The sequence below is a fragment of the Convolutriloba macropyga genome, chromosome 9 (assembly GCF_964194025.1).
Source record: "Convolutriloba macropyga chromosome 9, txConMacr16.3, whole genome shotgun sequence".
NCBI lineage: Eukaryota > Metazoa > Xenacoelomorpha > Acoela > Convolutidae > Convolutriloba > Convolutriloba macropyga.
Window position 1 is genome coordinate 58,538,261 of NC_134476.1, and position 17,683 is coordinate 58,555,943.

The 17,683-nt window shown below is 37.6% G+C and overlaps 1 protein-coding gene across 4 annotated transcripts in view; it reads right to left on the reverse strand.

Moving 5' to 3' along the window:
• LOC142345890 (uncharacterized) overlaps positions 1-17,683 on the reverse strand; it is a 268,945-nt gene that overhangs the window by 139,080 nt on the left and 112,182 nt on the right. For all 4 annotated transcript variants that reach the window (XR_012759361.1, XR_012759362.1, XR_012759360.1 and 1 more), the window contains exon 9: positions 12,142-12,300. Coding sequence is in view for 1 of the 4 variants with exons in the window: in XM_075398324.1 (XP_075254439.1) it covers positions 12,142-12,300 (159 nt within the window). In the remaining 3 variants the exon portion in view is untranslated. The remainder of the gene's footprint in view (positions 1-12,141; positions 12,301-17,683) is intronic.

Here is a 17,683-nt window from a genome sequence, read left to right on the forward strand (position 1 = left end):
ATGCTGCATCCCAGCATTCCCAACATGAACATTGTGCATTTGTGAGTCCACAAGGAACTTCAATAAACATTGAATGACCAGTTCGGTATAAAGATCCCCAACCGGCTGCCAGAATGTCTACAAATGCCTCAATGGTGTCCTTGAATGGGGAGTCAGTGCTCTCGAGGCTTTCAATTTTTGCAATTAATTGCTTCTGGTACTCGGTTAATGTATTGATTTCGGTTCTGCGAGCTGGACTAGATCTCTCAATTTCCCACACCAAATCCATTTGCTGGCTTCGCTTTGGAATGTCTTCAACTAAAGAATCAGTGTTTCGTATGAACTCTTCGAAGATGTCTCCTCGTCTTGAAATCTCTGATACGTTGAATCGCAAGAACTGTTGATTAAATGTATGAAAGGCGCTTTGGAGCACAAACACTCGTGCTCTGATTTCGTTGAGTACTTTGCTTTCATGTCGAATAAAGGACTTGATAGTTTTCTCCATGTGTTTAGGATTATCGTTTGAATTGACAATGATGTGCTGGTGCTCCGTGGAGATGTCATCACACCATCTGAAGGATGCACTTGACTCAATTTTGTTGGGCTCATGGTTGACGACTGCAAACTGCCAATCGGTGAATTGGTCAATCCAATGAGCTAGGCCTTTCGGTTGTCGCTGAGAGGTCAAGGTTAACTGGGGATGTTCTGTTTTACGTCTCTTGCCCGATAGAGACTCAACAGTTTGCTGAGCAGGTAGGAGAATTTGGGCACTGTATATAATGAATCGAAAGCTACTCGTTGGGTTACTCAACATTTTTGTTGTGTTGCTCCTGTAGGGAAAGAGGCCTGTTTTATAGGCGGGTTTTATTTGCTTTTGATAAAAAAAATTATCGAAAGAGAGATAACGGGAAAATTCCAAGACCTGCTCCGTCTCAGTGCAATTTTCTCAGTTTTAGTTGGAATCTAGTGGAAACTATGGGGCTTCGAAAGGTTAACCTGATTCAGTTGGGGTTGCGAGGTTAACCAACTGAACCAGGTTGACTTTGTTTTATGAATTTATTTTCAGGTGAAATATTCACTAATGTGTTAAGACATTCAATGTGTTAACAACAGTAACATTTCTGAATTATATTGCGTTTGAACCTTTCAGCAGTTGGTTATTGTAGTGCAGTGGTTTAGGCATTAATCTAGAGTTATTAAAGTGAAATTTTGACTTAGGTTCGACACTGGATGGGATGGATCCTAAAACTGTGCGGTAGACCCCCCTTTTTTCACTACTGATATGCCTTAACACAAATGAAGCGTTTTTAGGAAGCGAACAACTCAATCCCTTCCACTTTTGTAAATTCAATCTGGAGCAGATTTGTATTTACCGAAATGCACTTCCTGTTGCTGACAGTCCAATAAATACAACTGATGACAAACGCTTATATTTCAACACAATGTCAGACTTAGCCTATATTGACAATGGTCATGGAATTAAATTGTCTGAGTACCCGAGCCATTTTATTATGGTGTTTGATCTCACAAGCACTCAGCAGGCGTCACATAATTTTATTCAGACTGAACTCATCAATTGTTCAATTTCAATTGAACTCAAATTTTCAGTTGCCTTGGCAAGTAATATAGAAATTTTCATTATTGGTGAGAAAGCGAGTACTATTTTCATCGATTCGGCTCGGAAAGTTTCTAAAAATCATATTCTGACAAACTAATGGATGAAGACGAAATAAAGAGCCTGATTCAAGGATGTAAACTTCTAAAGTACAAATTTTGTGGTGTCTTTGCAGCTGATAATTTTCCCTTGAAATTGTCACAGAACAGATTCATTATTGTGAATGTATCCAGCTCTGATTCTATTGGAATACATTTGACACTTTTGTGTAGGAAGAATGGCAATTACATTTTCGCTGGTCCGCTTGGACAGAAATTAACATCATACAAATGTTTGTACAACAGACTGGCCTCCGCTGCTCTTGATATTCAAAACGCGTATGAATTGCGCAGAAATCAACCTATACAAACACAAAACTCTATTTTGTGTGGCTTATTTTAAATTTATGTTGCTCATTACATTTATAACAACACAGAAATTGTAAAAATGAGTGATGTTGATTTGATTCGATTTGCGCTTCATATGATGCTCTAACTAACTCTACTAAAACTCTGCTTAGTTGAATAAAGTTTTTTCTCAAAATTTTATTTTCTCTTCATACACTATGCGTACAAACAAAACATCAGTATCAACAAACAAATTACCATATCTGCTCAAAAAAATGTCCATTATTTGGCAGAAAGCACCTGAGTGTGGCCCAGACAAGATATTTTGAAATCTCTTAGAGATTCACCTGCAAAGCTATCAGTTTGAGTTTGTTGGTTATTGGACTTTGTAATACAATTTTGCAATGACTTTTGATGGAGTTGAAACTGTACGCTGCTTCCTTGCTGTAGTCGTCGTTGATTGTCATCATTCAACGTCACGTTGCTGCTGTTGTTGACCTTTTGATTAGCAGCTACGTTAGAGAAATTTGGCAACAGTTTCTGAATTGAGTGGGAATCTATGCTCAAATTTTTGTTGTATTCAACCGCCAAAACAAGCTTTTGAAAAATTTCTCCATTCAGCTCCAGGGTTTTTGAATTGGCAAACAAAATCTTGAATGTCGTGTAGAGACAAGGAACTGTATAGCTTTTTTTAAACTTTGATTTGTCTGAAGACTTTGTCACGTCTGATGTATCCACCAAAACATGGTAATGGTTATTTTTCAAAGTGCAAAAGGGTTTTTCAAAATGAACACACACAGCATAATTTTTTACACCATTCAACTCCGGTTTTTCATCGCAAACTGAAAATTTGAACGCCTTCTGAAATTGTTTGAAGTAACCCGGCGATCGTTCAAACATTGCTTCAACCATTTTGATTAATCTGTGGAAGCAGCCGAGGATGAGGACGCTGATTCGTATCCAGAATCTTTTTCTGCTAGCTTAGGTTTTTTAGCCACCGGTTTTTTAGCAACCGAAGTATCTTTTTTCCCTTCTGACTCTGGCACCGAGTTTCGTATCCTGCCACTTTTTTTCATAAGTTTGTCAAATTCCTCTGTTGTAAAGGATATTCTCTGTTCAATTTCGTATTCATTGTCTTTTCTCTTAAAAAGTTTCAAAAACACATACGTCCCGGTGTTTTCATAGGTTTTGAGAGCAGCTCTTATCAACCTCTTTTCTGTTTTAGATATATCGAAATAGCAATCACCGTACTCTTTGTCTTTGCTTGCAGTGAAAGGCATTTGTACCAAATTAGCTTGGAAGTTTTTGTTGTAGAACGTAGTCAACTGTTAGCGAAAGGTTAAATTATTCGAACGTTCACTATTCATTCCAAAACGGTACTGTTAAGGGTGTTTCAAGTGATTTACATATATCACATGTCTTCAGAGGCCCATGTATTTTCCCATATAATTTATATATTGCGGAGTTATATTTAGATCAACACGAGGTATTTCTTGGCATTGCCTTGATAACCCACACACACACACACACACAAATACACACTGCTAATAATCCCTAACACCATGAGTTTCAAAGAAACTAACTGATAAGAGGGGAATAATACGTGTTAGGTGTGATAATTCCCTCGTAACAAGGAACCAAAGTGTGGTTTCAATTACAAGCAACGTGCTCCCCGCCTCAGGCGCGCGGCATGCGTGGGTTACACGTGTGTGGTCTACTTATTCAACTTGGTCCAAATTAAAGAAAAACACCTGGCGTTCAACTAAAATTTTGTAAATACATGTGCAGTTTTAAGGCGTGTGCCTAATTCTGTTATAAACAAAGCAGTAAAACACATATGTTTTCAATCAAAATTCCGGGCCAAAATAGTTGGCCTTTAGCTTTGCCGGGGGCAGATAAGAGAACTGCCACTGGACTCACATTGCTAACTCACATAAACTACATGGGGGTAAATTCTCCGCTAAATTTTATTTCATTTCGGTTTCGAAACAGCAACTCTTTAACTTTGTTGAAAGTCTACTGTCTGAGCAGAATTCAAATTTTGTGAGCAAATATCCTTGCGCTTAAAATACCTTTACAACTTTTTCTTTTTCAATTATCAAAAACATTCAATTTGCTTATCTTCTCTTCAAAGCATTCCAAAATTCTTTAAAACATTATTATCTCTTCAAAATTCTTCAAACGCAGAAAATGTCTTTCCATATCCTGAGCGACCAAAACAATGTCTGGGAGCGAACAATTGTGTACCAAACCTTTTACAAAAACTTGGTTTTTATCCAACAAAAAAGGACAAACGAGAAAGAGGAGAATTGGACAACGCTTGAACACTTTATGATACCCAAAATCTTCATTAACTTCATTGCACCCTTGCCGGACAAAAAGGAGAGTGAAGATTGCGGTGGAACCCTTATCACTTCAGGCGGGTTCGTTCCACCTTTGTCGTTAACACATCCTCTTTACCCGTATGACATTGTGACACTGCCAAAAGAAACTCGAACTAATCTATACAAATACGATTGTGACTGCGTGCCCTTTTTCGAAAACCAGTTGGGAGTAGTTCGGGCCTGCAATGACCTAGCCGATTTATGGGGCCTTCCACATTCTCCTGAGTCACCACCACCAACACCAGGATGTGTTTCAACGCCAACTTCTGATCCTAGTTCCACTGTGACTCCGGAGAGCTCACCGTCTGTTTTCCCCCGTTACAGAGGAGAACCTTGCATGGAATTTTGGCTCACTACCAACTGCAAGTCAATTGATGCAGAATTTGTCTGCGACAGACTTCAGAACACCGTCTGGCTCGACGACACCAACAACAATTTTGGAGACCGGTTCAAGCTTGGTTGCAACAACAACAACAACAACACCCGACAACTCCGAGACGCCAAAAATCACTCTCGCGCCAAGAAAAAGAAGGTCTATTGGACCCTGTGAAAAACTCTTTGATTAGAATTTCTGAAAGGAAACCTAAACTCTCAGTTTGATTGTGTGAAGAATTGCTTATTGGAGTAATCAAAAATTGTGTTTTATAAAAATGTCGAGTCAATTTCTTTGATTAATTTGTTTCGATTTTGTAAAGGAGATTAAATATTTTTTGTGTACAAAATAAAAATTTAATATAAGTTTGGTTTATGAAAATAGAAAAAAAAATTCGAAGGACTAAAGACAAACTGAAAATTTTTTTTTAGAAAACCTGTAAAAGTGACTATATTTGCCAAATGAAGAAACATGCATTAACATGGTTTTATAGAGCACAATATCGTCTACAAAATAGGACTTGAACAACTTTATTGAGAGGTGGTGTCTTTGCCCATTTTCAAACCATTTTTTGAACAAATTGTTCGAAAAATTGGAAAATTTTTGAAGAAAAACGAAAAACAATGAAAACGAAAAAGTTAATTTTTCCATAATTTTGTAAAGTCCATAATTTTGTAAGGAGACATTTTGCTGAGCGCAAACTGTTCTACAATAGAGGAGCACAATTTTATGGGTCACAGAGAACAAAATCTATATTCAGTCATATATTTTTGTCTTTAACTTATCACCCTACAAGTGGAAGACTGATGAGGAAACTACTGAGAAGTATCTCATATGATGTAAAACAACACGCTCTAAAATTTTGGTCCCCATAAACTTTTTCATATCTGTAACAGAAAAAAAGTTATTTGCAAAAAAGCAAAAATTTTGTGAAAACTATAAATTTTGAAAAAAATTTTTTCTTTCAGATAACTTAAAAACATGCAATTTTTTAACGTTTCAATGTTATCCCTATGTTTTTTACTACAATTTGAAGGTGTTACTTTAGAAATTCCTCATAAAAATTTTTAGAGAAAACATTTTCTGAAAAAAAGGTCAATTTTTCCGAAAAATTGAAAAAAATTGATGATACGGTTGTTTTGCTGAAAAATACTCAGAATGAGTTTTTCTTACGACTTTGTAACAGAAATAAAAGGTTATGATGATCATGGCCAAAAAACCCCGGGAACACGGTTTTCGCAAACACCTGTTTTCAATTAGAAACATGTGGCTGCCAGATGTTTTGAAAAATCGTATTCCCGATGTTTTTCACACTTCTGTAAAAACCGGTCTTCATAAAATATCACGCTGTGAAACTTTGATCATAAGAATGATGAAGCTAGCTGTTCGCCAAGTTCGATTTCCATTAAAAATTGCGAAAAATATCAATTTTTTCCAATTTTTAAAAACATTTTTTCTTAGTTTTTTAAAATCTTTCAACCCTCAACTGATTCTGCTACAACCTCCAGTAATCATTGATGAGACTTGTTATACTAAAATTCAAATCTATTTTCAAAAAAAATTTTTCAATGTTTTTGGTTAAAAAACTGATAATCAACTTTTTTTATGCCTAAAAAGAGATATTCAGTTGCACTAGAACACCAATAAAGCTATTTAACCATATAAGGCTCGCTAAAACACGTAATTGAATAGTAATTACGCATATATTGCATATAAGTTACGCATATGTCTCCGACTATTACGGCAAAACATTGGTATTTGCATTTTAATTCAACTTTGCATAAGACATGATCGTAGCCCTCTTTGGCCAGAATACCAATCATATATGCAAATGGATTTGCACACAACATGATCTACGCCCTCACTGGCGAATGATGGAATTTGCATAAAGCAGGGACTAAATTTGCATAAAATGCTAGAAGCCCTCATGCGGGATAAAAAAATAATGTTTCTAAAGCTTCATCCATCTCCTAATTTAATTAATTGGGCTGTGAACATTGGGCAATGATATTATTCACTCTTGTGTAATCCTTTAGTTAACTGATTGGAAAGAAACTTTGTCCCTAGAAATTTCGTTTTGAACATGTTTTCAAATTCAACCAATCAGGGCGTTGGTTATTTTTAGAGAGTTGAAGGTTTGGTTTAGCTCGAACTCAAAACCATTTTATCTTCATATTAATTCAACTATGAGTTTCTCGTGCAAATTTTGTAACGCCAAATTCACATTTCGCACCAACCGCAATCGTCACCAAAGGAACTTGCATCCAGATGAAGTTGGAGTGCCAGTGTACCGCTGTGAACACTGTGATTACACTACAAGAGATCTACGAACTCTCGAACGACATTTCGGAAACCAACATAATCTGTTAATACAATGATGTCTCTACTGCTACATTGGCTTCGATTCTGCTGATGGCTTTGCCACACACATAAGAGATCAACAAGGACTGCCCTCGAGAACTAGTGAAACAAGCAGAAGACCAACAGAATCCGCCTTTCAAGGAGCACTTCAAGTTTTCACTATTGATGGAACGGAGGACAACCAAGATCTCATGGAGTTCATGCTGAACAATAGAGACATCATAACTGACCTTATAAACAGCGAAGTTTCGAATGCAGCCAAAAAAAGTTCAGTTTGTTGTGTCTCTGGATCTCTACAAAGAAAGAAACGAAAATGACAACGAAGAACAAGCTATCGAAATCTTTGCTAGCTCTGAAATGACTACAGTGTACTTGGATGGACTCTCAAACGAAGATTTTTTTCAATATGTTGAGTAAGATGTTGAATATTCTCTTCATGTTTTCGTCACAAGGCAGTGGATGGATTCTACGCAAAGTAAACAGACTGGAAATCAAGATAGCCGCCTTTGCCCCCGTGCATGCATCGTCATATATAGCTCTACCTGATTTCCTGAACGGATGCCGTTCATTGCTCAACATACGAAACCATTTTGATCACAATTGCTTCGTGTATTGTTTCGTTGCCGCGTATCACATCAAAAATCGAATCAATTTACTGACAGAAGGTCGATGGGGAACTGAAAAGACGAATCCAGATACGTACAAGAATGCGAAACGACAGCCGGTTGGAGACTATCAGATGCCTATGCCCATAAACAGGATCCCATATTTTGAGGACGCCAACGACGTTCGCGTCAATGTTTTCGGGTACACAGAATCTTATCTTGTTCCAATCGCTACAGCACAACCCTCACCCTCTACTTCCTACACAGTTGCAATTGAAAAACATGAACCTTGTGGTTATGCTATAGCAGCCATAGAACACGGTAAAGCAACTCCTGTCTACTTTGAACTTAAAAGAGGTGACAACTGTATGAACGAATTTGTAAAATCTTTGCACGTACTGGCGCGGGACATCTACAACTGAAAACGAGCTTTCTACGGACCCTACCGAGGACCTGTTCCAGCGCGTGAAAACAACACAAGATGTTGGATCTGTGAAAACGAAATAAACGATGAGGCTGAGCTTGTTCTTGACCATTGTCATTACGATGGTCATTTTCCAGGGTGGACGCATCAACTCTGTAACACTCGTCGCAGAACATCTAACTTTACGCCAATGATTGGTCATAATATCAAAAAATATGATATTCATCACATATGTCTCGCACTAGCAGAGTGTGAGCCGGAAACGAAGTTTGAAGTTATACCTTCTACGGACAAAAACTATATATCACTCTCTGTCGGAGTGTTCATAAAAAATTTTGAGTCGGAGGCCGGACAACAAGTACCCATCTTCGAATACATAAGGTTAATTGACTCGTTTAACTTCATGCCCCAATCACTCGAGTCCTTGGTAGCTGATCTGCCTGACCATCGCTTTGACATTCTACGCTCTAAGTATGAATCTTACGCCAATAGCGATTTTCAACTTCTCTGCCAAAAAGGTTTTTACTGTTATTCCTACATCACATCAGAACAAGTGTTTGAAGAAAATGTTGCCTCCATTATCGGAATGGAAAAATACATTGCATGGCGGTGAAGTCTTAATCAGCGAAACCGACTACAATCATGCTCAAACAGTGTTTTCAAAATTTGGTTGTCAAAACATCGGCGACTACCACGAACTTTATCTAACCTGTGACACTTTGCTCTTGGCGTGCGTCTTTGAGGCTTTCAGAGATATCTGCTATGACACGTACGGTTTAGATTGCGCACAGTACTATGGAGCATCAAATTTATCCGGAGATGCGTTCCTCAAGGTGTGCAAACCCGATCTGCATTTGCTAACCGAGAGAGAACAACTTGAACTTGTAGAGAACATGATGCGCGGAGGAGTGTCTTCAATCTATGAGCAACGACTCTTTCAAGCAAACAACTGCCATCTGCCGATCTATGATGCTTCTAAGCGGTCTACATATGCGTTGATGCTAGACGCAAATAACCTCTACGGCGGCGTAATGCAGAACGATCATTTGCCCTTGAAGGATTTTGCGCTAGATGCACACATCACGCTCGAGGAAGTACTCAAAATGTCGTCAACCGCACAGCATGGATACATAATTGAAGTTGATTTTGATTATCCACCCGAATTTCATGAAGCTCATCAAGATTACCCTCTGGCGCCATCCAAATTGAAAATCAAACATTCTTGGCTGAGCGGTTACCAGAAAAATTTTAAAGTACAAATGCACTTACCTCAAAAGTCATCTGGGCCAAAACTCGTCCAAACGCTGTTGCCTAAAAGCGGCTACACGCTACACTATTGGCTTGCACAATTCTACAATTCAATGAGGCTCAAAATCACAAAACTTCATCGGGCATTAAAGTTTGAGCAAGCGAACTGGATGCGACCCTACATGGAGCTAAATACCAGTCTCCGGATTGCTGCCAGTACTGCTTTTGGCAAAAAGTTCTATAAGGGCATGAATAATTCAGCGTTCGGAAAAACGTGCGAGTCGAAGAGGAACCGTGATCAAGTCGTTATTGTTCGAAATGCTCAAAGTGTGCTACAAAGAACGCAAAACTTTCAATTTAAATCGTTCAAAATCTTTGGAGAGAGCATGGCTGCAATGAGAACTGCAAAAAAACGGATTTATTGGAACAAACCCACTATTGTAGGGGCATGCGTACTTGATCTGGCCAAATTACACATGTTCAAATTCCAATATACAGTGATGAAGCCAAATTTTGATTGCAAAGTTCTCTACTCGGATACTGCTTCACTGCTATATCGAATCAATACAATAGACGTTTATGAAGATATACGCCAAAAAATTCATATTTTGCAACATTTCGACTTCTCTAATTATCCACCACAGCACCCGCTCTTCTCCAAAGTGAACGAATATGTCGTCCTGAAGTTTAAGGACGAGTTTGCCAGCGTGCCTACTCAAGAATTTTGTGCTCTGAAGCCGAAACTCTACTCAGTAATTGCAATTCGTAAGTTAATTTTCATCACACTCACACGTATCAATATACAGCTTGTTAGTTGGGACTGCTCCTAATGTTCAATATTTTAATTTAGATGGCGGGGAAAAGAAATCAGCTAAAGGCGTCACAAAATTAGCACAATGACAGCTGACGCATGACAGATTCAAAGAAACTCTCTCCTCTGGTCGTTTGATCCGCACGCAAAACTATAAAATAGCTTCTAGCAGCCACCAACTCCATACAGTAACCATTAATAAAGTGTCGCTCAACGCTTTCGACAATAAACGATACATTCTTGAAAATGGGATCGATACGCTGCCATTTGGTCACATAAATATTGTCCACGATCGTTTCTTCGACGAAGACGGCAATTTCGATAATGAATCGTTGAGTGCCTGGTCGTCTGGAGAGTTGTACGAAATTGAAAACCAGAGGGATATTGAAACCACAGTTGAAACGAATACTGACAACGCTGAAATCCCTGACCCCGGCTTCGTAAGAACCGCCGCAATCACAGAGTCTGATATTGATTCTGATGAAATTGCCGATGAAAATGAGATAGAAGAAGAACGTCCAGTGTATAACCCACTTATTGATTATGAAGCGATAGAATCAGACTCTTAATTAACAAAACAATGCGCTATTTTGTATGCAATTTGACGCTTTTAAACGTGTTTAATTCTCTTATCTCTAACAGTTTCTATAACAATTCTATATGTTGTATTGTATAAATTCAGCTTTAATTCAAATCTACTTTGCTAGGTTTTGCCACAAATAAGCAAGAAAAGTTGAAACTGGAATGGCTTTCCAATAGCGCAATACCAACAATAAGCCACCAGACAAATACATGTAGCGCAATTACCACTTTCCTAACAACATAGCCGGCAGATTGCCGGAATAGCTGCGAAATAGTCTTGCGTGCCGTAAAATACAGATGGAAAAAGATAGAGAAGTGAGTTGATAATAGTTATCGCCGCCGCCTATAAAACTTACAAGTTTATTTCAAAGGAGGTTGTTTTTGGGTGCAAAAAAAGTTTCCCTGTCGCGTCTCGAACCGCCGATCTCCGGATTAACAGCCAGTCGCCTTAACCACTCGGCTGTCGGACCATACAATCTGTTTTCTTACAATCAACTTTGTTTTGGCAAAAGACAACTTCTGAATAACCGCAATTTAGGTCACGCAGAAAGCGTGAAATCAAGCGCGAAAAAGCCATTTAAGCAGTGACGAGACAGAATGTTCTAGAACAAATGTAAAACGAAAATGAAGCGTCAGACGACGAAACAAAAAAAAACCAAGAGCACCGCAATATGGCTACGCTCAGCTTACAGCTTCGCAGCCATAATAAAAGATCTCCCCTAAGGGATCAGGGCTCCCCCTCTGCTGAACGGATCTCCAAAGGATCTCCCCCCCCCCCGATCTTCCTGTATATATACGATACTACTGTTCGCTCCTCTCTTCACTTTTGTTCAGCACTAAAATCACTCGTTTCATTTCCCGCTTCAAAAATCACTCCAATAAAATTGATTAAAAAAAGGATTTCTCCAATACTCCTCTTCGAGTCGTAAAAAAGACAGCGCCCCAATACAATTCAAATTCTTTGAATTGTAAAAAAATTAGGAGCGCTATAATAGCCGGCTGAGAAGATGAGGGCGGCTATTAAACAATCCAAATACTTTGGATTGTAAGAAACCAAGAGGACCGCATATAGCTCCGCTGCGCTCCACTTACAGCTTCGCAGCTGCAACAAAGATGTTGTAATGTAATCACGGCGTAGATTTTACACAATATTCAAATTTGGTTTAAATCATGCCGGCGGTAGGCAGATGGGCTCATGCCAAATTAGTTGTGTACAAAGTTTGTACCCATTTGATTGAAAAATTTTGTGAGAATGTCAACAACATCCACATGACCTAGCTACGTTTGGCCACCTTAAGAAGGAATGAATATTCATAAGCAACATTTGGATTAGTATATTATCTATGAAATAATACATTGTGATGGCAACTTACATAATGACTCACTGATCTGTTACTCTGTAAAGTAGAGGTGTTGCTGTTGTTGACTCCCTGTTGACGTGGTGACGGTTGTGTTTGTGGGGAGGGATGGAAAGGGTCCATGTGGTCAGGATACAGGTACACATCCCATCTTTGAGATGGATCCGGCAACACCTAATAAAGTCAAATCACTGAATATCTCTCGCAAGACCAGAAGATTCAAATCATTTCCTCAAGCCCCGTTTCGAAGCTGTTAACATGATAGCCGGCAGATTGCTGAAAAGAGCCGCCGTTGACCCCACCGATCCATTGAGATTAAAACAGTTAGAGAAACACGGAAAACATAGCTAACAAATTGCCGGAAATTAGCCGCCGTGGACCCGCTTGACGCAAACTCGGATTGAAACAGAAAGAGAAAAAATTAAGAGATAGTAATTGACAGAATTTTTAAGTGTCAGTGTTCTCATTTGGTCTGAAAATTCTGCATATTCGATTAGATTCTTAAAGTACACTGAATTCAGCATCTAAAATTGAACGCTATTAACCATAAAAATAATGCCACCTAGCGTTCGCTTCAGTGAACTTTGATAATCTAATGCACTAAGATTTATTGGCCGGGCTGCTTTATACCTTCATGCAGTTTTTTTATTGATTTTGCTCTTTTGAATTTGAGCGCCTTCACATACAGTGATTCAATAAGTGAAAGAATTTAAAAATCAAAAAACCATTCCGATTCAGTTGAAACAGTGAATGAGGTAAGGCAGAAGTCAAACGTGAAAACCGTGACGTATGTAAACGGAAACGTGAACAAGATCTAGAGGAAATTTAAAAAGTAGAGCGCCTAAATAAGAGCTGTTGAGAAGATGACGGCGGCTAGTAAACATATTTCTAAACCAAAATCTTAAAAAATTTTTGAAAAGCCGCACGTGAAGAAAAAATTTTGCTGAGGTACAGAATTTTTCTCACTTCAATTTCTCACTCTCTCGAAATAGCGGTATGAGCAAAACCACACTTTTAGCTCCACTCTTCAATTTTGTTCAGCTCCCAAATTACTCCAAAATTTTTCACACATTTCATTTCCTCCTTCAAAATTCACTCCAATAAAAGTGATTAAAAAGGGACTTCGCCAACACTCCACTCGCAATTGAAATCACTTAATCGAGCATGAAAAAGTCAATCAAGAAGTGAAATCGACATTTGATGTCTTTAAAAACAACATTGTGTAGGCTAGAAGAATACAACAATATCAATGTAAGCACAAAAAACCTACAAAATCATAAAGAACCTTTTCTTGTTAATGAAACCAATCTCAAAAAAGGGATTAGTACAACGAACAATTCAATAAAAAACATAGCCGGAAAATTGCCAAAAATTAGCCGCAGAAGAACTGCTTGAAGCACATTGGGATTGAAACAGAAGAAAATTGGGTGAAAGAAATTGACAGAATTTGCAAAATTAACAGAAGTCTCAAAGTTTCTTTATTTGGTGTATAAATTCTGCATATTTGGTTACAAAATTACACTTAAGTCATCCTCCACACTGAAGGCTAATAAGCATAACACTAACGCCTTTCATCAATTGATTTAATGAATTTAGAAGTCACTGAAATCGGAAGAGTCAATTGTCGCAAGAATCATCGAGGAAGACAACGAATTTAAAAAACACGAATTAAAAAACACAACCAATAATAGCCGCTATCGCTTCGCGGCTATTAAAAAAAATGGATAAAAAGGCAGGAGAAAAACAATACATAGCCGCCAAAATGCCCGAAAATAGCCGCCGTTGACGCGCTTGACGTACATCGTGATTGAAACAGAAAAAGAAAAACGAAGAGATCGGCAGAATTGAAAAAGCAAATTGACAGAGTTTTTTCCTATGTTTCCAAAATAGTTCTAATTCGGTGTGCAGTTTCAGTTAGAGTCCAAACCTATACTTACTTCAGCCTCTAAACTGAAGGGTATGAAATGAAGCTTAATACTAATATCAGCTAGCAATCGCATTAATGAATTTTGATAACCTAATGCAATATGACTTAATGACCAGGCTTTATATGCTTATCCGTTTCTTTTAATTTTGCTCTTTTGACTTCGATTGTATTCAATACATTGCGTAACTCAGGCCTGATACAATAGTGATCGAAACAAGTCAGAAGTCAAGCGTGAAAATCGTGACTTATGCAAAACGAAAAACGTGATCAAAAAGGTGAAGCAAATTTTAAAACGGAGAGCGCCTAAATACAAGTCGTTGAGAGACTGACTGTGGCTATTAAAAATACAACACCCTAATATGTTTTCTAAACGTCAGAAAGTAAGTATGATTGGTTTAAACAGTTTATTTTGATTTCACTTTTTGATCTTGACTGCATTACAAACCTGCTAAAAAAAAACGAATTTTAAAATAAAGCCGGACACGTCTTGAAATACAATTCAAAGAATTGCATTAGATAGTGTCCTGACAATTAACATTTTCACAGCAACATCAAACTAACGAAAAACAGAGACTCAGGAGTCAATACTAAGCAAAAAGCTAATTTACTTCATTACAGCATTCAATTCGGTAAAACAAAAAGAACAAACAAATCAGAAGGGAATTTACCTCATTACAGCATTCCATTCGGGAAAACAAAATGAAGAAACAAATAAGAAGGGAAAAGTATGATAACATGAAAATTTTAATTAGTTCACGGGAACTCCCGCAAGTTAGGACACCAAAACATAGTATCCAACAGATTGTTTTATATACTTTTCTATTACTTTATAATACAAAAACATGAAAACAACACATTCCGAGAAAGCAGCACAAAGAAAAGAATTCAAGAATCAAATCCCAAAATTTTTTAAAAATTGAAAATACCAGAAAACTGCGAGAGGCTTAATTATTATTCTCAAGAGAATCCAAAAAAAAAATTCTGCTGATCAACTGAGGACCAACACGACATCCAAAAACATAGCTCAAGATCGCCTCTAAAAAATTAAAATAGCACTGAGGCAGTCTAAAAGCTCCGAAACGTACAAATAGTGGAGAACCAAAAGGGATGGTTAACAGAACCAATTTGCCCAATAATGTTAAGTAACATAGGCAGCAGATTGCCAGAACAGCTGCAAAAAAGACTCGCGTGCCACAAAACACAGATTTAAACAGATAGAGATGTAGTTTGAAGAAGTAATTGTCACCGCTCAAAAAGCTATGTACAAAATTTTCAGTGATAAATTAATAAGCATTGTTAAAATTCCGTCCACAGAAGACTTTATTAGGGACCTGTATGGCACATAATGAGTTCCTTTAACCTGAATTTCATTAAATTAAAACTTGTTTAAAAATGCAAAAGACATTTTGGATCTTTTCCGTTCGTGCCCCAAAGCTTAGTGGGAGCATATTAATTGCACCCCCAGACGCACGTGCCAAATTTTTACATAATGATTTACTATGTAATGGCACGTGATCTGTAACTGGGGGTGCATAACGTACTTGGGGCACAAACAAATAAGAATGGAATTTACCTCATTACAGCATTCAATTCAGGAAAACAAAATTAAAAATAAATCAGAAGGGAAATCAGAAGGGAAAAGTATGATACATGGAAATTTTCATTACATCACGGGCACCCCCGCAAGTTGCGAAACCAAACCATTGTTTCCAATACTGTTTTATATAGTTTTCTATAAATATATAATAGAAAAACATAACGAACAACACAATCCGGGAAAGCAGCGAAAAGAAAAGAATTAAGAAATCAAATCCCAAAATTTTTTTTAAAAATGTTTCAGCGATAAATTAATAAGCATTGTTACAATTCAGTCCGCAGAAGACTTTTTTAGGGACCTGTATGACACATACTGAGTTCCATTGACCTTAGTTTAATTCAAATGAAACTTAAGTTTGAAAATTCAAAAAACATTTTGGATCTTCTCCGTTTGTGCCCCCAAGCTTGGTGGGAGCATATTATTTAAACCCCCCAGACGCACGTGCCGAACTTTTACAATGTTTTACTATGTAATGGCACTTGATCTGCAACTGGGGGTGCATAACGTACTGGGCGCACAAACAGAAAAGATCCGCCATTTTATAGAGTGAGATAAGTCACGTATGATCAAAATCTAATCACGCAAATGACCTTTTGGTAGCGAGAGTCAGAAGTGACGTCACGCTCGCAAAGCCGTTAGTGAGAATAGGAAGTCATTCAGAAATCTTGACCTCTTCAACTTTGCTGTGTGCACAAATGTAAAACGAAAAAAAGAGCGTCAGATGAAACAAAAACACCTAGCCGAAAGAACTCCTGATGCGACTCGAAGCGTAAAAACATCAACGACAATGCCGTAAGTACAGTCGAAACCTTTATGATGTGTCTTAATACAGTTATTCTTCACCTCACAATATTTGATGATGAATTTGGCTAAAAAATTATACCTCATAACGACAAAGATGAGTAGTAAGGTGTCTTACTGGGCACGCAACGGGGGGGATATTTGGGTGTTACTGTGTTCGCAACGGTGGGGACACGAAAATTTTTTTCGAAAAGTTGATAGTTTTTGGCGTTTTGGCAAGAGCGGTGGAATTGCATGAATTGTATTTTGCGCTGGGTTTCAGGTCTCAAAGACGATTTTTTGTTGACCTCATCTCACCTGGTGGGCCTAATCATTGAAAAAAAAACTTTGAAAAATTTTGGGAAAATTCAAAAATTTTGAAGTACTAAAATTGTGTGAAATGAATTTTGCGCTGGGTTTCAGGTCTCAAAGGCGATTTTTTGTTGACCTCATCTCACCTGGTGGGCCTAATCATTGAAAAAAAACTTTGAAAAATTTTGAAGTATTAAAATTGTGTGAAACACAATTTGCGCTGGGTTGCAGGTGTTAATGTTAATTTTTTGTGGACATCATTTTACCTGGTACTAAGATTATATCAAATGTTTTATAACCAAAAACTGTCATCAATAGGTTGTTGCCTGTTTGTAGTATTCTTTATGTCTGTTACTATCAGTCAGTCCTCTCAAATACTCTTATAACCCTTTATTTGATGATGCATGAGAACAAAATATAGTAATAGGCAAGGAGGTGAGTGATTGTTGCTATGCATGTGCTGTTGTTAGAACTCTCTGTGTGATCAATCTATTTTTAGAATATAATGTATACTACGACTAACTACTATAGTCACTGCCGAAGGTCATTATACACGAGTAGTTGTCGTATTCCATTGAGATTGGGAGACCGATCGACCGAGAGTGTCAATGATTTATTTTTGAATAAGTTTACATGTTCAACTGTCTGCATTGGGCGGTTTTGTTATTACAGTTTAACACAGTACTTGTATAGCAATAGAGCAAACTTATAAGAATTTGTTTGAGTTTCAGTTTGAGTTTGATTTGTAAACAAACTATGCCAGCGGTTGACGATTGTTCCTTCTTTGTTTTTTCTCATGACAGTAGCGGTACAGAAAGACGTTTTGTAGCTGTCAGTGTAAACACTTGTTTTTATACTTATAAAAATAGAGACATTAAGGAAGTAAATAATCTGCTTATGTCTTGCGCTTGAACTAACAGATTTAATTTATTTGGATAAAA